At 49.2% G+C, this 16,440-nt stretch overlaps 1 protein-coding gene across 4 annotated transcripts in view; it reads right to left on the bottom strand.

The window, feature by feature from the left end:
* ZC3H7B (zinc finger CCCH-type containing 7B) overlaps nt 1–16,440 on the bottom strand; it is a 66,168-nt gene that overhangs the window by 20,306 nt on the left and 29,422 nt on the right. For 3 of the 4 annotated variants that reach the window (XM_084645861.1, XM_084645862.1, XM_084645864.1), the window contains 7 exons: nt 16,327–16,385; nt 15,342–15,504; nt 15,098–15,259; nt 14,152–14,357; nt 13,009–13,109; nt 12,313–12,494; nt 7,680–7,765 (listed from right to left, as the gene is read on the bottom strand). In XM_084645861.1, coding sequence (XP_084501987.1) covers nt 7,680–7,765; nt 12,313–12,494; nt 13,009–13,109; nt 14,152–14,357; nt 15,098–15,259; nt 15,342–15,504; nt 16,327–16,385 — 959 coding nt within the window. The remainder of the gene's footprint in view (nt 1–7,679; nt 7,766–12,312; nt 12,495–13,008; nt 13,110–14,151; nt 14,358–15,097; nt 15,260–15,341; nt 15,505–16,326; nt 16,386–16,440) is intronic. The other variant, XM_084645863.1, reaches the window with a different exon arrangement.

Raw genomic sequence — 16,440 nt, 5'->3', positions numbered from 1 at the left:
ATGGACCATTAGCGATAACGGGAAGGCAGAGAGACAGCCTGGCTATCAAGCCAAGAAGGAATTTCCCCACTCTGGCTAAGCAGGAGTCATCATGGACAGAGAGAAAATAAAAGGGAAAAAAACCTTTTAAAAACAGGCTTGAGACTGAGGGCTCGTCTACACTTAAAAGGCGACAGTGGCACAGCTCTGTAGCCGTAGTGTTTCAGTGTAGACGCCACCTACACAGACGGGATGGTTCTCCTGTCAGCATAGGTATCCACCTCCCCGAGAGGTGGTAGCTAGGTTGACAGAAGAATTCTTTTGCCAACTTAGGGCTGTCTACATGGGAACTTCGGTCGGCTTAATTATGCCGCTCAGGGGCGTAGATGTTTCACACCCCTGAGCGACGTAGTTAAACCAACCTAATTTTCCAGTGTAGACCAGGCCTAAAGTTTTTTTTCCAGAACTTGAGGGACAGTATCTAGGCAGGAGGCTGTCCATGAATGCTGGATCCCTTCTATAGCTAGAGGGTATGTGGAGAAACTGTTTTAGGGCAATAGGTAACTTGTATTTGAAAAGGGATTTTATCTAACACGGAAGAGTAAAGTCGGAGGTTGTGTCTATGTTTATTTACTATGTAACTTGTACAGGTTTTCACAACTTTACAATTTCATCTTTGAACCTGTGTTTTTTTAACAAACAAAACTTTTGTTTATTTTTACCCCAAGCGGGTCTCTAGTGTGCAAATTGAGTGGAGAGTGGGGGCCAAAGTGAACTGATAACTGGGAGCTGGTTTCATGCCTTTAGGGGTGAAGAACCAGATGGGAACAGTCTGAGCATCTTGTACTTAAGAACTGGGGGAGAATGAATTTGGGACTGGAAGGGCTGGTGGGGGTCTCTCTGCAAGGAGCACCTAGGCTGTTGAAAGCCAGGGTGAGACCTTGTGCTTGTGGGCAGGCTGCTGGTGTCAGGGGATTGAATCATAGCTGCACAGCACAGGGACACAAGGTTACAGGGCAGGCAGTGACAAAACCCCTAACCAGGCGGGTGATCCCCAGAACGTCTCACTGACCATGTGCAGTGAATCCAGCATGCATGCATGCTCAGTGGGGACTGGGCGTAAAGAGTCAAAGCAGCTGCTGCTATACACAGCTGTATTTGTAAGGACATGCTACACGTCTGGCAGACTGGTAATAAAACAGATCGCCGTGACATGGAAATTAGGGTCTCGAGAGGTTGCTACACATTAAGTCAGTCAAACGGGCTTCAGGTTATAACAGCGCCCATTGTTATGAAGCCAACACAGAAGACTACAACAAAGTTAGCTACTAAACTGTAGCAACCAAATGAATCAAGACTTTGGCACGGTCGTTCTTAGCTTTATGTTCCAAATAAGGCACCAGACACATTATAAAGGAGGCAAAAAAATTCTCCTTCCCACATTTTCCCCTCAGTGTCTAGCTACCAACTCTGATGCTCACCTCAGATGTTGTTCAGCAGCTGGCCACTGTGATGTGGCACAGTAACTTCTGGAGTTGCAAAGACCTCCGGGAGCCAGGGTAAGTCTACTGCAGATTCCCCAAACCACCTCCTCTCTCACCCACATCCAGCAGCCGTTTGCTTCTGCACTGCAGCAGACTCTGATCAGAAACTTCTCTGACCAGCTCTGGGTGAATGGCCAGAGAGCCCCACGTCCTCTGGGACTGAGCTCCAGCACTAGCCTGCAGAGCAGGCCTTTGGCATGTGGCACCTCCTGCGTGAGCCTCCTCGTCTGCACAGCATTGCGGCCTTACACGGTTCTTCTCCAGCCAGAGGCATCTAGCTGGTTTTGGGGCTCAATTAGCTGCTGTGACAGTTTAGGTTGCTCCTAACCCTATAGGAGATGCCTTGTTCCTGCTGTCTGAAGAACACCCTGAGAAGCTGACATCGGAGCTATTTAAGTTAAGGGTGGGAGGAGGGGCTAGTTTGCACAGTGCTCCTGGGAAGTTGCCTTTGCCATGCAGCTGAGTTGTGAAGCTGGGTGGATGTTATGCCAGATTAATCTGCTCAGGCTGGAGAAAAATAAAAGCAAAAACAAACTTCGCTCTGCCGAATGAGCTAGCCCTGCCCTGCAGTCTGCAGCAGCGAGTTGCTGACTCTCCTGAGCCTACTGTCCGAACACTCACTGTTGCCAGAGCTGTGGTGCGCTGCCAGGCACGCATGTGGCTTTAACTGACTGTAGGACAGTCTCTCTCTCTTTTTAAAGACACAAACGATGCCGTGCATTGGCGTCAGGCTGGGGCACCGACCAGCTCCACGCTCGTGACAAGGGACGACGTGATAAGCAAGCACCTTCCAGCTACACTGACAATATATCCCACGTGTCCCACGACAAACACAGCGACACAGGCCCTGCAGCTCTGTTATGTTGCACACCACCACAAAACTCAGCGCCTGGCTGTCATGCAGCTTTATGAAACCGTTAGCAAAGGGGGCTGGAAATTGTCAGCTTGGTCTTCAATCCCCACAGGCACTGATGTCCTCCTGATCCTGGCACTGCACATGTCACTGCTATAGGCCTTTAGCAATAAGGGGAACCCGCATATTCCAGGTGTTATTTCCTACTTCCCAACCTTTGTCTTTATTGTTTGTACATTGTCCATTTTAGGACCTAATCCCTCTGCTAGGCCGAGGCACCTCAATTCCCAGTGATTCTGATGGGAGCTGAGGACGCTCAGGGTCTCACCCGACTGGATTCTAGCTTTTCAGCTCTGCAGGGAGGGAACTGGCTCCTGTGGTCTCTACACTGCCAACAAAGTATTGTTGCTCTGCCACCCAGGCACGGCCCCTACATCCTGGGTGAGCCACTAGACTCCTCGGTATGTTGCAGATGGAAGCCAAGACCCCCCCTTGTGGCAGGAGGGTTTAACAAGGCATCCCCCGGTGGGGTTTGTATGCCAAGGCCTTGATTGGAGGCATAAAGAGACTCTGCTCCTACTTTTCTCACCTTGTCAGCTGCACCAGACAAGTAAAGAAGAGAGAACTCTGTGTTCTAATGCAGCTTTAATCTGACCCCAGGGCGGGGCTGGGCTCAGATGGTTACTCACCAGCTGGGCTCTGCTCCACAATGCAAACAGCCACCACCACCAAGGTAGAGGGCACGTGGTTAGGGCTAGGTCTGCCTGACACCACCCAGACCCTACAGCTCAGAAGGAGGCAAGCGTGGAGCAATGCTCTCTGCTTAAACACCCCTCTTCAGGGTCAGCGCTGTCTTGAAAGCCTGGGAGGGAGGAGGAGTACGACCAGGGGGACAAGCAATGCCCTCCATTTGCTCTGCCCTGCAGCCAGGTTGGTTGGCTGGCGTGACCAGCTTCACCAGCACCTGAGCTTGAATGTCCCTGGACTTGTTTTTAAAAATGGGCTCCTCCACCCTAAAAGGTGTGTTTGAACCTGGCACCCGTATGACAGTTACTGCTCCTCACGGGATCTGGCTTGCATTAGCGGGATGCCCTCCTTCCCTGCAGAGGCGACACAGGGGCAGGGGGAACGCAGGGTCACGTGCCCACCCCCCCCCCGATTTCTCATGCCACGTCTCGCCGGGATGCCTAGCAGCAAGGAGGCAGTGGCTCGCCCTGGTGGCAGCGCTCACCATGTACCCATGCAGCGCGGGGAGGAAGGAAGCAGCAGGGTGGCTGTGGGCTGAGCTCCCCCGCGCACTACATGGGGCTGCTTCTCCTTCTCTGCTGCTAGAGTCCCAGCGTTTTGCAGGCTGCCCGCTTTGCAGGCTGCCCGTTAAGGTGAGTCAGGTGGCATCTTCGAGATTGGGAAGAGGAGCTGTGACATGGTGCCCAGCACCAGGTAGCTCAGGTGGAGCCCCATCCAGCCCGAGAGCCCTGGGGTGAGTGAGGGGAGCAGGCAGGGGGAGAGGGGGAAAGAGTTGGAAAGTGGGGGCTGACCCTGCTGCTGCAATGCACCCCTAGCAGCAGCTTGCAGCTGCTGGGAGTGCATTGAAACAGCAGCAGCCTCCAATGTGTCTACTAAGGAGAATGTGATTTGGGGGTGTCACATCCCCACTCCAACAAAAAGTGGCTGATAATTCTGCAGCTTCTCGTTAACTGAGATGAGCCAGCCCCAAGCACCGTCCCACCTTGGTGCCACCCACCCCGGACTGCACATCCCAACTGCGTTCAAGCTCTGCAAGGGGCTGGCCAGCCACAGGGCAGAGAGCATGAGGAGGAGGAAGTTGCTGGTGTATGTTGTCTACATAAAGATCAAGTTTTAGGGGATGGAGGCAGAGGCAACATGAAGGGCGGTCATGTTGTGTGACCCCCACTATCTACACTCATGACTCACCTCTCATCTTCCCTCCACCCCCCCCATCACAACAGGCACCATCTTTGCTCCACCCCTGGCACACAGCGGGGGGAAGGCAGCCCTCACTGTGACTGAGAATGCCGGAAGCGATGCCTCATGCTAGAGAGAATCAAATGAAGTGAAAGTCTTAAATGAATCCACATCTTCCATAGAATCTTTATGGATAGTAATCCTATGCTCTAATAAGAATATAATAGTAGATCTATTATCGACCACCTGACCAGGACAGTGATAGTGACGATGAAATGCTAAGAGAGATTAGAGAGGCTATCAAAATAAAGAACTCAATAATAGTGGGGGATTTCAATTATCCCCATATTGACTGGGTACATGTCACCTCAGGACAAAATGCAGAGACAAAATTTCTCGATACTTTAAATGACTGCTTCTTGGAGCAACTGGTACAGGAACCCACAAGGGGACAGGCAACTCTCGATCTAGTCCTGAGTGGAGCACAGGATCTGGTCCAAGATGTAACTATAACAGGACCGCCTGGAAACAGTGACCGTAATATAATAATATTTAACATTCCTGTGGTGGGAAGAACACCTCAACAGCCCAACACTGGCATTTAATTTTAGAAAGGGGAACTATGCAAAAATGAGGAGGTTAATTAAACAGAAAATAAAAGGCACAGTGACTACAGTGAAAGCCCTGCAAGCTGCATGGACACTTTTCAAAGACACCATGATAGAGGCTCAACTTAAATGTATACCCCAAATTAAAAAACACAGTAAAGGAACTAAAAAAGAGCCACCGTGGCTTAACAACCATGTAAAAGAAGCAGTGAGAGATAAAAAGGCATCTTTTAAAAAGTGGAAGTCAAATCCTAGCGAGGTAAATAGAAAGGAGCATAAACACTGCCAAATTAAGTGTAAAAATATAATAAGAAAAGCCAAAAAGGAGTTTGAAGAACAGCTAGCCAAAAATTCAAAAAGGTAATAACAAAATGTTTTTTTAAGTACATCAGAAGCAGGAAGCCTGCTAAACAACCAGTGGGGCCCCCTGGACGATGGAGATTCAAAAGGACCACTTAAAGATGATCAAGTCATTGCAGAGAAACTAAATGAATTCTTTGCTTCAGTCTTCATGGCTGACGAGGTTAGGGAGATTCCCAAACCTGAGCCATCTTTTGAAGGTGACAAATCTGAGGAACTGTCACAGATTGAAGTGTCACTAGAGGAGGTTTTGGAATTAATTGAGAAACTTAACAGTAACAAGACACCAGGACCAGATGGCATTCACCCAAGCGTTCTGAAAGAACTCAAATGTGAAATTGCGGAACTATTAACTATGGTTTGTAACCTGTCCTTTAAATCAGATACTGTACCCAATGACTGGAAGATAGCCAACGTAACACCAATATTTAAAAAGGGCTCTAAAGGTGATCCCGGCAATTACAGACCGGTAAGTCTAACGTCAGTACCAGGCAAATTAGTTGAAACAATAGTAAAGAATAAAATTGTCAGACACATAGAAGAACATAAATTGTTGGGCAAAAGTCAACATGGTTTCTGTAAAGGGAGATCATGTCTTACTAATCTATTAGAGTTCTCCGAAGGGGTCAAACAAACATGTGGACAAGGGGGAATCCAGTGGACATAGTGAGTGTACTTAGATTTCCAGAAGGCCTTTGACGAGGTCCCTTACCAAAGGCTCTTATGTAAATTAAGTTGTCATGAGATAAGAAGGAAGATCCTTTCCTGGCTTGAGAACTGGTTAAAAGACAGGGAACAAAGGATAGGAATAAATGGTAAATTTTCAGAATGGAGAGGGGTAACTAGTGGTGTTCCCTGAGGGTCAGTCCTCCGACCAATCCTATTCAATGTATTCATAAATGATCTGGAGAAAGGGGTAAACAGTGAGGTGGCAAAGTTTGCAGATGATACTAAACTGCTCAAGATAACTTAAGACCAAAGCAGACTGTGAAGAACTTCAAAAAGATCTCACAAAACTAAGTGACTGGGCAACAAAATGGCAAATGAAATTTAATGTGGATAAATGTAAAGTAATGCACATTGGAAAAAATAACCCCAACTATACATACAATATGATGGGGGCTAATTTAGCTACAACTAATCAGGAGAAAGATCTTGGAGTCATTGTGGATAGTTCTCTGAAGTCGTCCATGCAGCATGCAGTGGCAGTAAAAAAAGCAAACAGGATGTTAGCAATCAATCATTAAAAAAGGGATAGAGAATAAGATGGAGAATATCTTATTGCCCTTATATAAATCCATGGTAAGCCCACATCTTGAATACTGCATACAGATGTGGTCCCCTCATCTCAAAAAAGATATACTGGCATTAGAAAAGGTTCAGAAAAGGGCAACTAAAATGATTAGGGGTTTGGAACGGGTCCCATATGAGGAGAGATTAAAGAGGCTAGGACTTTTCAGCTTGGAAAAGAGGAGACTCAGGGGGGTTATGATAGAGGTATACAAAATCATGAGTGGTGTGGAGAAAGTGAATAAAGAAAAAAGAAAAGGAGTACTTGTGGCACCTTAGAGACTAACCAATTTATTTGAGCATGAGCTTTCGTGAGCTAAGTGAGCTGTAGCTCACGAAAGCTCATGCTCAAATAAATTGGTTAGTCTCTAAGGTGCCACAAGTACTCCTTTTCTTTTTGCGAATACAGACTAACACGGCTGTTACTCTGAAACCTGAATAAAGAAAAGTTATTTACTTGTTCCCATAACATACGAACTAGGGGCCACCAAATGAAATTAATGGGCAGCAGATTTAACAAATAAAAGGAGGTTCTTCTTCACACAGTGTACAGTCAACCTATGGAACTCCTTGCTTGAGGAGGTTGTGAAGGCTAGCACTATGACAGATAAGTCCATGGAGGTTAAGTCCATTAATGGATATTAGCCAGGATGGGTAAGGAATGGTGTCCCTAGCCTCTGTTGTCAGAGGGTGGAGATGGATGGCAAGAGAGAGATCACTAGATCATTACCTGTTAGGTTCACTCCCTCGGGGCACCTGGTACTGGCCACTGTCGGTAGACAGGATACTGGGCTGGACGGACCTTTGGTCTGACCCAGTATGGCCTTTCTTATGCTCTCCATGGCTGTGCAGAGCACCATTCGCATTGGGGTGTGGCAACAGCAGGGCTTCACCCTTCCCTGCAGAACTTCAGGTCCAGCCCAGGCCGCTGTCATGTGCTCACTCCCACCTGCTCGCTGTAGCACACGGGAGGCAAAGGGGGCCCTGGCAGCGCCATATTCTCTCTCTGATTGGTGGGGAGCAGCAGTGGGAGGGGAAGGCACAGAACTGACTGGAACAGGTGCAAGTAACAGCTCCAAAAAACCACAAACCAGTCCCAGGGTCCCCGTGGCTTCTTACCGTGCTGCTGGTGGCTTTGCTGGCATGCGCCTCCATTAGCTGCCAGTACTTTTTAGACTCCTGGACAATATCTTCATGGGTCATACCTGAGAACAACAAAGCAGAGACACGACTGAGCATCCCCACACCAGTCTGCTGACCCAGGCACCCGAGCGTCAAAGGCACTGAGGGAGGGAGGGGAAAAGGAGCCACATCACCACCACCGGTCCAAGACTCCACTTCTAGTAATGCTTCAGTTCATGCCTGCATCACATGGATCTTTAGTTTACAGGCTAAAAAGGTGCTGGAGTCACATCCCTGGAGACGCCAGCCTTTTACTTATCACCAGAACAGGTTCACCGCAGGCCAAGAAAGTTCAAATTTCCTCCATACACTCTCTCTCTCGCCCATGTGAATCAACACCGCAGAGAGAGAGAAGAATTCAGCCTCCATGACTCAGTCAGTCTTTGGCCTTCTTGCTGAGACAGCCACTGACTCCTTTGCTGGCAGTTTTTAAGATGTGGACACTTGTTCTACAAAATCTTGACAAAAAAGATCCACCAAACAATGTCATGCGGAGCACTGACCAGCCAGCAGAAGCCACATACATTACTACCAACCTGCAGCTGGGTTGGAGCTGGTGCCTTAAGGATGAAAGGCTGCATACAGTAGAACATCAGTGTTTGGGATACCTCGGGAATGGAGGCTGTCCGTAACTCTGAACAAGACGTTACAGACTTCAGCCATGGGGTGGGGGCTGTCAGGGCTTCTGACCCTCAGGAGCACCGGGGCTCAGGGCTTTAGATCGGGGGTGGGGGGAAAGAGTGTGCTGAAGCTCGGGGCTCCAACCTCACAGGGTTTGTTGGAGCTTCTCTGTCCCGCAGCTCCTTTCCTGGCTTCAGGGGGCACTGGGGCATGGGGCTGGTTTCAACCCCAGCGTTCCCCCTGTAGCTAAAGCTCCGATCCCTGGCACCCTCACAAAACCAGAAGCAGAGCTGTGGGGCTGAAGCCTCGCACCCCAGTGCCCCCCAATCTAAAGCCCTGAGCCCTGGTGCTCCAGAGGGTCAGAAGCCCTGACCACCCCCTGCCAAGAGTCTTGACCTCCCCCTTCCACGCAACTGCAACCCCAACCTCCACCCGCCCCACAAAGCCTTGAGCCCTGGGGCTAAAGCCCCAAGGCAGTAAATATATGGGGGTGGGGGTAGTTGGGGGGTGGGTGGTGTGTCTGTCTCTCCACTGCTGCCTGATGACTTCCGGTTCCAGAGGGTGTCCAGAACTCTGGAATTTGTATCTTTGAGGTTCTGCTGTATATCACATTCCCCTGAGTCAACCAGTCTCTCACAGATCTTGAAAATCTAAGCTAATTCCTGGCTCCTAGATTCAGTCTGTCTGTTTATGGAAAGTCACCCAGTTTTGATCAGGGACTCAACAAATCCACTTTAAAACAAAACAAAAAACCAAAACCCAAACAGGCCGTACATTTTATTGGATACCAACTATGGCTCCTCCCATTAACAAGACATTCACATATTTGGTTGAAGATAAATGTCTACAGTTTTTGTACCGATATAGCTATATTGGTTAGGGTATGACTGTTTACCAGTATAGCCCCTAGTGTGGACAGTTATATCAATCTTGAGATACCTTATACCAGCATAGCTTTTCCTGTACAGGAAGAGGAATAAGCACATTTATACTAGTAAAACTGTCTCCAGTCTAAGAGGGATGTGACACTTAACTGTAGTAGTGTAGGTAAAGCAATATAATTTGTGCGTGTAGACAAGCCACAAGGGCTGATCTACACACAAACTGTCACTAAATAACTAAATCAGGTGTAATTCACACCTCGTGGTACTTTGCTGCAAGTCTGTGTGTAGACACTCGTTTCAAAATAAACGTCCTTTTTTCAATTTTGATCAAGTTGGTAAGAAAAAGACTCTTACGGAAACATTGCCTTGGTCACAATTTATCTCAGGAGTTAACTCCTCGATGGGTTCAAGGATCTGAACCAAAGCCTTTGCCAACACTACCAGCGTGGAGACAACCAACCAGCATTAAGAGTCTCAGAGCACCGAACAGTGAGAACTTGTTAATTTTCTAGCAGGCGTACAAGCATGCAGTCAGTGGACCAGTATGTGGTGAGACATCTTTAACTAGCTGGGTTAATGCCAAGCCTAATTATCTTGTTGCCGTGCAGTTTAGAGATGGCGTATGAAGGATGTTTAAGATGTCTTACCAACTTCCAGCTCACTGAAACCAAAAACACCAGAGGGTTGCTTTAATAAAGCCCCACTTATACAGAAAGGCAGCAAAGCTGTATATATTACAGTCACTGAAAGCTGTTATGTTAGCTTTGCTATTACAGAGTACCCTGTGAATGCTCTCTCGGCTCTGAGAGTCTGTGTAGTCCAGAGGGTCGGAAGCCAGGAAACTCTATACTTCTTATGACCTGCTGCGTGGCACTGGACAAGTCAGAACATTCCGTGCCTCAGTTTCCCCATCTGTGAAATAATACCGTCTGGCAGCTTCCCAGGCATGTTGGGGCATTCATTTTGTTAAAGTCTGTACAGTGTGTTGAGGAAATCCAAAGCACTAGATAAGCATTTTTATTATTCAAGCACACCCAGAAATGCCTCTGAAGCAGCAGCTGCCCTGTGTTTGGTGCTGAAATCAGTGTTTTGCTGGTGATGTCCTTGTTGATACAACTTGGTGTTAGCCCCCAGGAAAGACTGCATCATGTCATTCTGGGTCCACTTCTCCCAGCCCTCATGCATTCTGCAATTCCAGAATGTAGGGTAAAACCAACCTCTTACCAGAAGATCCTGCTCAAAAATCTTTTTAGTTTTAAAATTACATTTCTTGACCTTGTGGTTGTGTAAAAAAACCTTCCAAGTGCAAACAGTGCTGTCCTTTTGAGTCTGCAGACAGCCTGAAACAATGGCTCTGAGAGGCATGAACTGCCCAAGCATCTCAATGGGATAGGAATGCTGAAACCCAAAGCCAACTATTTACGTTTTGACATTGTCAGCTGTTTCACCCTCCTCTGTACCATCCACCAGTATGGAGGGCAACTGCCTGAGGAGTCCAAAAAACCCCAAGTGTTGTTGGATGGTGGCAAAAGAATGCCCACTACCATCTTCTACTCACCAGAAGATTGCACCCATCTGGCTGTCGTGGCCCAGGCATGTGTCCCCTCCAGGCCTGACAAGTGCAATTCATCAGCTCTAGGACACAGCCTGAGAAAGCTCAAGCGGCTACAAAATGCAGCAGCCCATCTGCTTAGCAACACGGGTCACTGAACACATCACCTCCAGTACAACCACCCTCGCACTGGCTCACCAGTGAACAGAGTCCAAGTCAAGCTCCCAGCCCTGCTGGTCAAAGGTCTCCATGGGATTGGCCCCAGGTCCCCAAGAGAGCCCCTCTCCCTCCGTAACCATGAACTCCCATGGCAGCTACATTTCACTGTGACCATCAGCCACGGAGGGCAGGCTCTTGAGTGACCCAGAGACAAAACTTTCCCAGGGACTGCCCCTACGTAACAGCACCCATTCCTGCAAAGAAACAGGAATGAGCATGGTTCGAGTCCCCCATGCAACTAAATGCAAAACCCACGTCCTCTCCTCACACACAAACACACTCACTTGCACCCAGGCTGAGGAGGGAGTTCATAATTTCTCTTTTTATGTACTCGGGAGGAGCTTAAATACTACAGAACCCATCAGTACGACAGGCCACACAAGCACCTCGAGAGGCAGGCAGATATTTCTGTGCTTTCCCCTCCGGATGGGCATCAAATGGAACTGTCACAGGTTTAGCAGCCTGCTTATATTTAGGCAGGCAAAGGACATTTGCCTTCTAATTTCAGCCGAACTCCTCCAAGCACACTGCTGGGTTCTCCACGAACTGTTCCAAGGCAGGAAAAAGAGTCGTGCTTCATTTTGGGACAGGACAGTGAAAATCTCTGCTCAGCATGCAGTGAGTCAGAGAATCAGACAAAGCACTTGGAGGGGAGAGAAAAATCAGACTGAAGAGATTTCCGTGCCATTATGTAAGTGACCTGAATTGAAGACCGCACTCTGAGAGGGGGCAGATGGCCTGTTGCCAACTATTTAGTTTCCATAACAGCCTCTTGGGAGTGGCTTTATCAAAGGTTTTTTGAAAGTTCAAAGAAATCTCACTGGTTACCACTATTTTGTGAACATGTTCGAAGAAGCAAAACATCAGAGGGGCCCGATTTCCTTTCACAGCAGCTGCGCCGGCTTGTCCCTGCCATATCCCGATCACCTATCAGTTCTAGGACTCTACTTCTAACGACCATTTCCTCCAACACACGTGGTCCTGAGGTAAAGGCTCGCTGGGCTAGAATTCCCAGGATTGCCCCTAGACAGACAAACCTGGCAATAGCACTGGAAGGGCTGACCTCCCAGTCAGAGCATTTCACGGCCCCACCTCTATCTCCTACAAGCCGAGAGAGGGAAGGGAGTGCATGTATGTGAGAGAGAATGTAAAATGTCTTGAACTCTACCAGACCCCCTGCAAGGCCCGCTCTCTGTCCCCAGTGGCACAGTACCTAGGCTGGAGAAGGCATGAGCACATGCTCTCTCCTCCTCCTCCCTCCCCACCCCAAAGCCGCACCCAGCGGCGCACTTACCCGAGTATTGCTGCAGCAGCCAGACCTTGAGCTCGATGAAGCTGTGAGCGAAGTGGCAGCTGTCCTCACGCAAGCAGCCGTAGCGCACCTCATGCCGGCACACATCAAACTGGAAGTGCTCCTGGAACTGGCGGATCTTAGAGTATTTCAGGGAGGTGGAACGCACAATATGAACCAAACACCTGCAGTGGGGAAAATGGCCGAGCAAGAGAAACACAAGGGATCAACGGATTGACTCTTCACCCCTCCTCCTCCTTCCCCATTCTCTGAGCTGGCCGAAGCATGGATGGGTGTTAAAGCCGAACCTAGGAGTCACTAACAATCTGATAGTGCAATGAGCAGCCATTTGCACGGGTGGATCCAAGTCCTGGGTCATGCCTTGTCCCCAACCCTGGAGCACCTCAGGCAGACACTTTACACCACCTTGTTTAAAATATCTGACCTCTGAACCCCTGTGCAGCATAGGCCAAATCCAAGCTCACTGGAGTCAAGCTGCAGTCTTTCCACTGACATCAATGGGCTCTGATCTGGCTCCAAATCCCTTGGCACCAGGTGTCAGACATGCAGGGCAACATATCGCACCTTGTGCTTTCATGTGCTGGGGACGAGAGGAAGAAATGGGCAAGTAACAGGAGCTAGCTGGCTGGGCACCAGTAGGGTTACTCCAGCAGGCACTGCACGGGCCAGTTCACTCACTTGTTGTCATAGAAGCTGTGTTTGGCAGCAAGGTTGGAGCAGACAGCTGGAGAGTCCTTGGTCCCTTTGCTGATTATCCGGGGTTTGCTGTCAAAGCAGATCTGAGAAGGGAAGAAGCAGCACACTAGGAAATCTCAGAAAGCAGGAAAAAGGAGAGATGCTGCCAGAGAGCTCACCCAGACTGGGATCATTTCACTTGGAATGGAGAAGAGCTAGAGGGAACTTACTCAAGAGGTCCAAAAATTAGAACAAGCCTGATGGAAACTTAGCACTAGAGCTGCTTGGAAACCAGTAAACACATTTTGCAAAAATTTCCAAACAAAATTTTTGGAGTTTTTTTTTTTTTTTGGACATTCCAACAGTTTTTTTTCATCACAGTTGGAAAAATTTTAACCAGGTCAACTTATAATTCCCTTCCTTTCATCCAAAAAATGCAAAAGCAAAGGGAGTGATAGAGGAAATTAAAGACGAGTAAGTCCAAAACAAGACATGTTGCTTTACATACACAGTCACCCTGGGGAACATGCTTCTGCAGGAGGCCAAGAGAGAGAGGGCCAGATCCTCAGTTAATGTAAATCAAGGTAGCTCTACTGGTTTCAAACAGCATGTGTTGTGCAAGAGGTCAAACTAGATGATCACAATGGTCCCTTCTGGCCTTAGAATCTATGAATGAAGTGACACTAGTTTTGCCCATTACGTGGTTATGGTTTTTCAAACATCTGGGTCAAAGTTATGATTATTAACAACCTTGCTAGCTATGAAAGCCCAGGGTAGTCAAACTGTATGCTCCAGGCGTGAGCTGACCACCTGCAGAGGGCAGAGAGGAGTTACCCCCTTCCACACCTACAGCATCACACAATTGCTCAGGTACATCATGGATTGTTCAGTTCTGTCACCTTCCTCTGAAGCAATAGGGACTGGCTGCTTCTGGAGGCTGGATACTAGCCAGGATGGACCAATGGTCCAGCTGCACACTGACAGCTGAACTACGGTGGGATGCAGCAGAAGGGAGCCTGCCTCTTTCACACACTTACAGTAGAGTTATATTTTGGCATTTATATCTGCCACAAGGAATGTGTGAGGTTTGTGTCTATAGCTATTCCACAAGGAAACAGTTCTCCCCGCTCCTCTTCCTCCCTGTACCTCGCAGAGGAAGGTGAAGATGCCCTGGTGTTCCTTCAGGAGCTTGGCAATGGTCAGGTTGCCCCTCTTGATCCCTCCCAGTGGGTCAAAGAGGAGGTCGCGATTGAGTGTTCCCTTCCTTTCCTCCGTCCACACGTCAATCTCCTCCTGGTGGTACGCGAAGGTGCAATTATCCCCATACTTACAGTCCTGCTTGTTAATCATATCTACAAAGCAACAAAGAGCAGAGCACCCCACAGAGAGGGGGGCCAGATCAGAAACTGAGCTCGCCCTCGTCACCTTGCCCTGTTCCCCACAACTCACAAGGAGCTAAAACTGAAGAGTTAAGAAAGACACCAAGCCTGAGCTTTTGGCCCCTCATTAGACACTTTATAGTTACACCACCTCAGAGACTAGTCTGGTTACATCTCATACACGGAGCAGGGTCGGGCCTGATCTGGCCTAGGATGGGGAACTTCTTGGGAAAGTCCCAGTGCTCTGCAGCAGAGCTGGTTACTCAGCAGGGAAGGCTCTCACCAGAACCAAAGTCCCAGCCCGTGCTGGTGGGAGCAGTGTTAGTAGTTCAGTGCCAGTGGGAGACAGGCTCTCCCACCTCAGCAGGGCACCTAAAACTGGTTGCTTTGAGAGAAGCAGGCTGCAGTCTTGCCATTCCCACCACCCTGCGAAATCTCCAGAGGCCAGTCGTATCGCTCTTTCCAAGCTGTCCCGTACCCAGAGCAAAAGCACCAGCTGCTGCTCCACTCTGCGAAACTCCCGTTTTCTACCTTGTGTTACAGGTTCATCCGTCTCGTCTCGGTTTCTCACTCCACCTCCCAACCCCTGAAATCCAGTGATCGTTTCACGAAGGAGCAAGAAGGCTCCAGAGGGAGCACATGATCCATGCTGAAAGCTCCCCTGATACCTCTGACGGCATATGCCTCACAGTCCCGTCCAGCCACCAGCTCACCTTTGCACAGATAATAGGATCCCACAAAGTTGGTTTTGGTGGGGCGGGGCCGGATCCTCTTCCAGGTCTTGTCTTCAGAGTTTCGCAGTCTCCCCAACAATACGTCCCGCTTGCACTTGTGCTCCAGGCCTTCCCGGTAAGTGTAGTCACCAGCCTTGGGGCCTATGGGAAAGGAGGACCCGATCAGCAAGAGGGAAAACAATCCCCAAGCACACAACTGCTGCGGGTGTTACGAGCACATCACCTGTTTTGGGGTAGCAGAGGTGGCAGGCTTGTTTGAAGACATGAGTGGATGCCAGGGGGTTCTTCACAAGCAGGGCAGTGTTGGGCATCATCGCCTCTGGCTGAGACTGCAGGAGCTCTGCCCCCTTGGGGATGATAGGGTGACCCACACCACTGAGGCTGACCTGAAAGACAAAAAACACATACATCCCTCTTCTAATCCTCACAGCCAAATGTACAGAAACTGGCTCCCAGACTAATGCTGGGCCCCCTTCATGACCCCGTAAACACACAACAGCTCGTGCCTCAGCAAGATGGCCGCCACCAGCAGCAGGCGGCTCAGAAATGGCATCAGGCACACCAGTTGTGTTTTCAAATACACTCAATGGGCAATTTATCTGCAGCAGAGAAGGACCTCTCCCTCCCCACGGAAGGGCCAGCAGCTCAGGGGACAACAGCTCTCTCTTCATCCCTGGAGGAAGGGCTTCTCTCCCCAATCTTCCCAGCACTTGGACAGAAGAACTAACCCTGCCGTGCAACGTGTCAGACGGAAATAAAACAGGAAGGACGGAGGTTCAACGATGCCCCAGCCCCACTCAATAACCTAATTTAGACAGAGGCAGATCATCCCACCCACAGAGCTCCTGGGAGAAAAAGCCTCAGCCCAGCCTCAGACTCGGTGAGACCAACATGCAATCCCATGCATGACGGAGACTGGAATGGAGCATTTGACTCCATTCTCACCCCAATAATACACTGGGGGAGGGGACAAAGAAGGAAGAGGAAAATGCTGTGCTACCACATATGGAGAAAAGTCTCCACACAGCCCTGCCACCACAGGGGGCGAGTGGGCAGGAGGTTACGCACACAGGCCAGGGTAACTGAAGCCACCAGATTTTGGAACTGATTAAGAAAGGGCCCAGAGTGCAAGAATAGCCCCGTGCCCTCCCCACTCCCATGGCACACGGGCACCTTGGTACATTCAGCGGGGGTAGCAGCTCACTCACCGCAGAAGATGGTTTCTGGCTGCCAACAGTGTGTCGCAGTTCCTGAGGACCAGCTTCTTCTGGGCAGAGGAAGAAAAATCCCAAACACACACACCTCACTTTTGGAACCTGCTC

This window comes from Lepidochelys olivacea (genome assembly GCF_965140295.1).
Source record: "Lepidochelys olivacea isolate rLepOli2 genome assembly, chromosome: 1".
In the NCBI taxonomy this organism is placed as follows: Eukaryota; Metazoa; Chordata; order Testudines; family Cheloniidae; genus Lepidochelys; species Lepidochelys olivacea.
The sequence above is the reverse complement of the archived record's forward strand: the minus strand, read 5'-3'. Positions and strand labels throughout refer to the sequence as shown.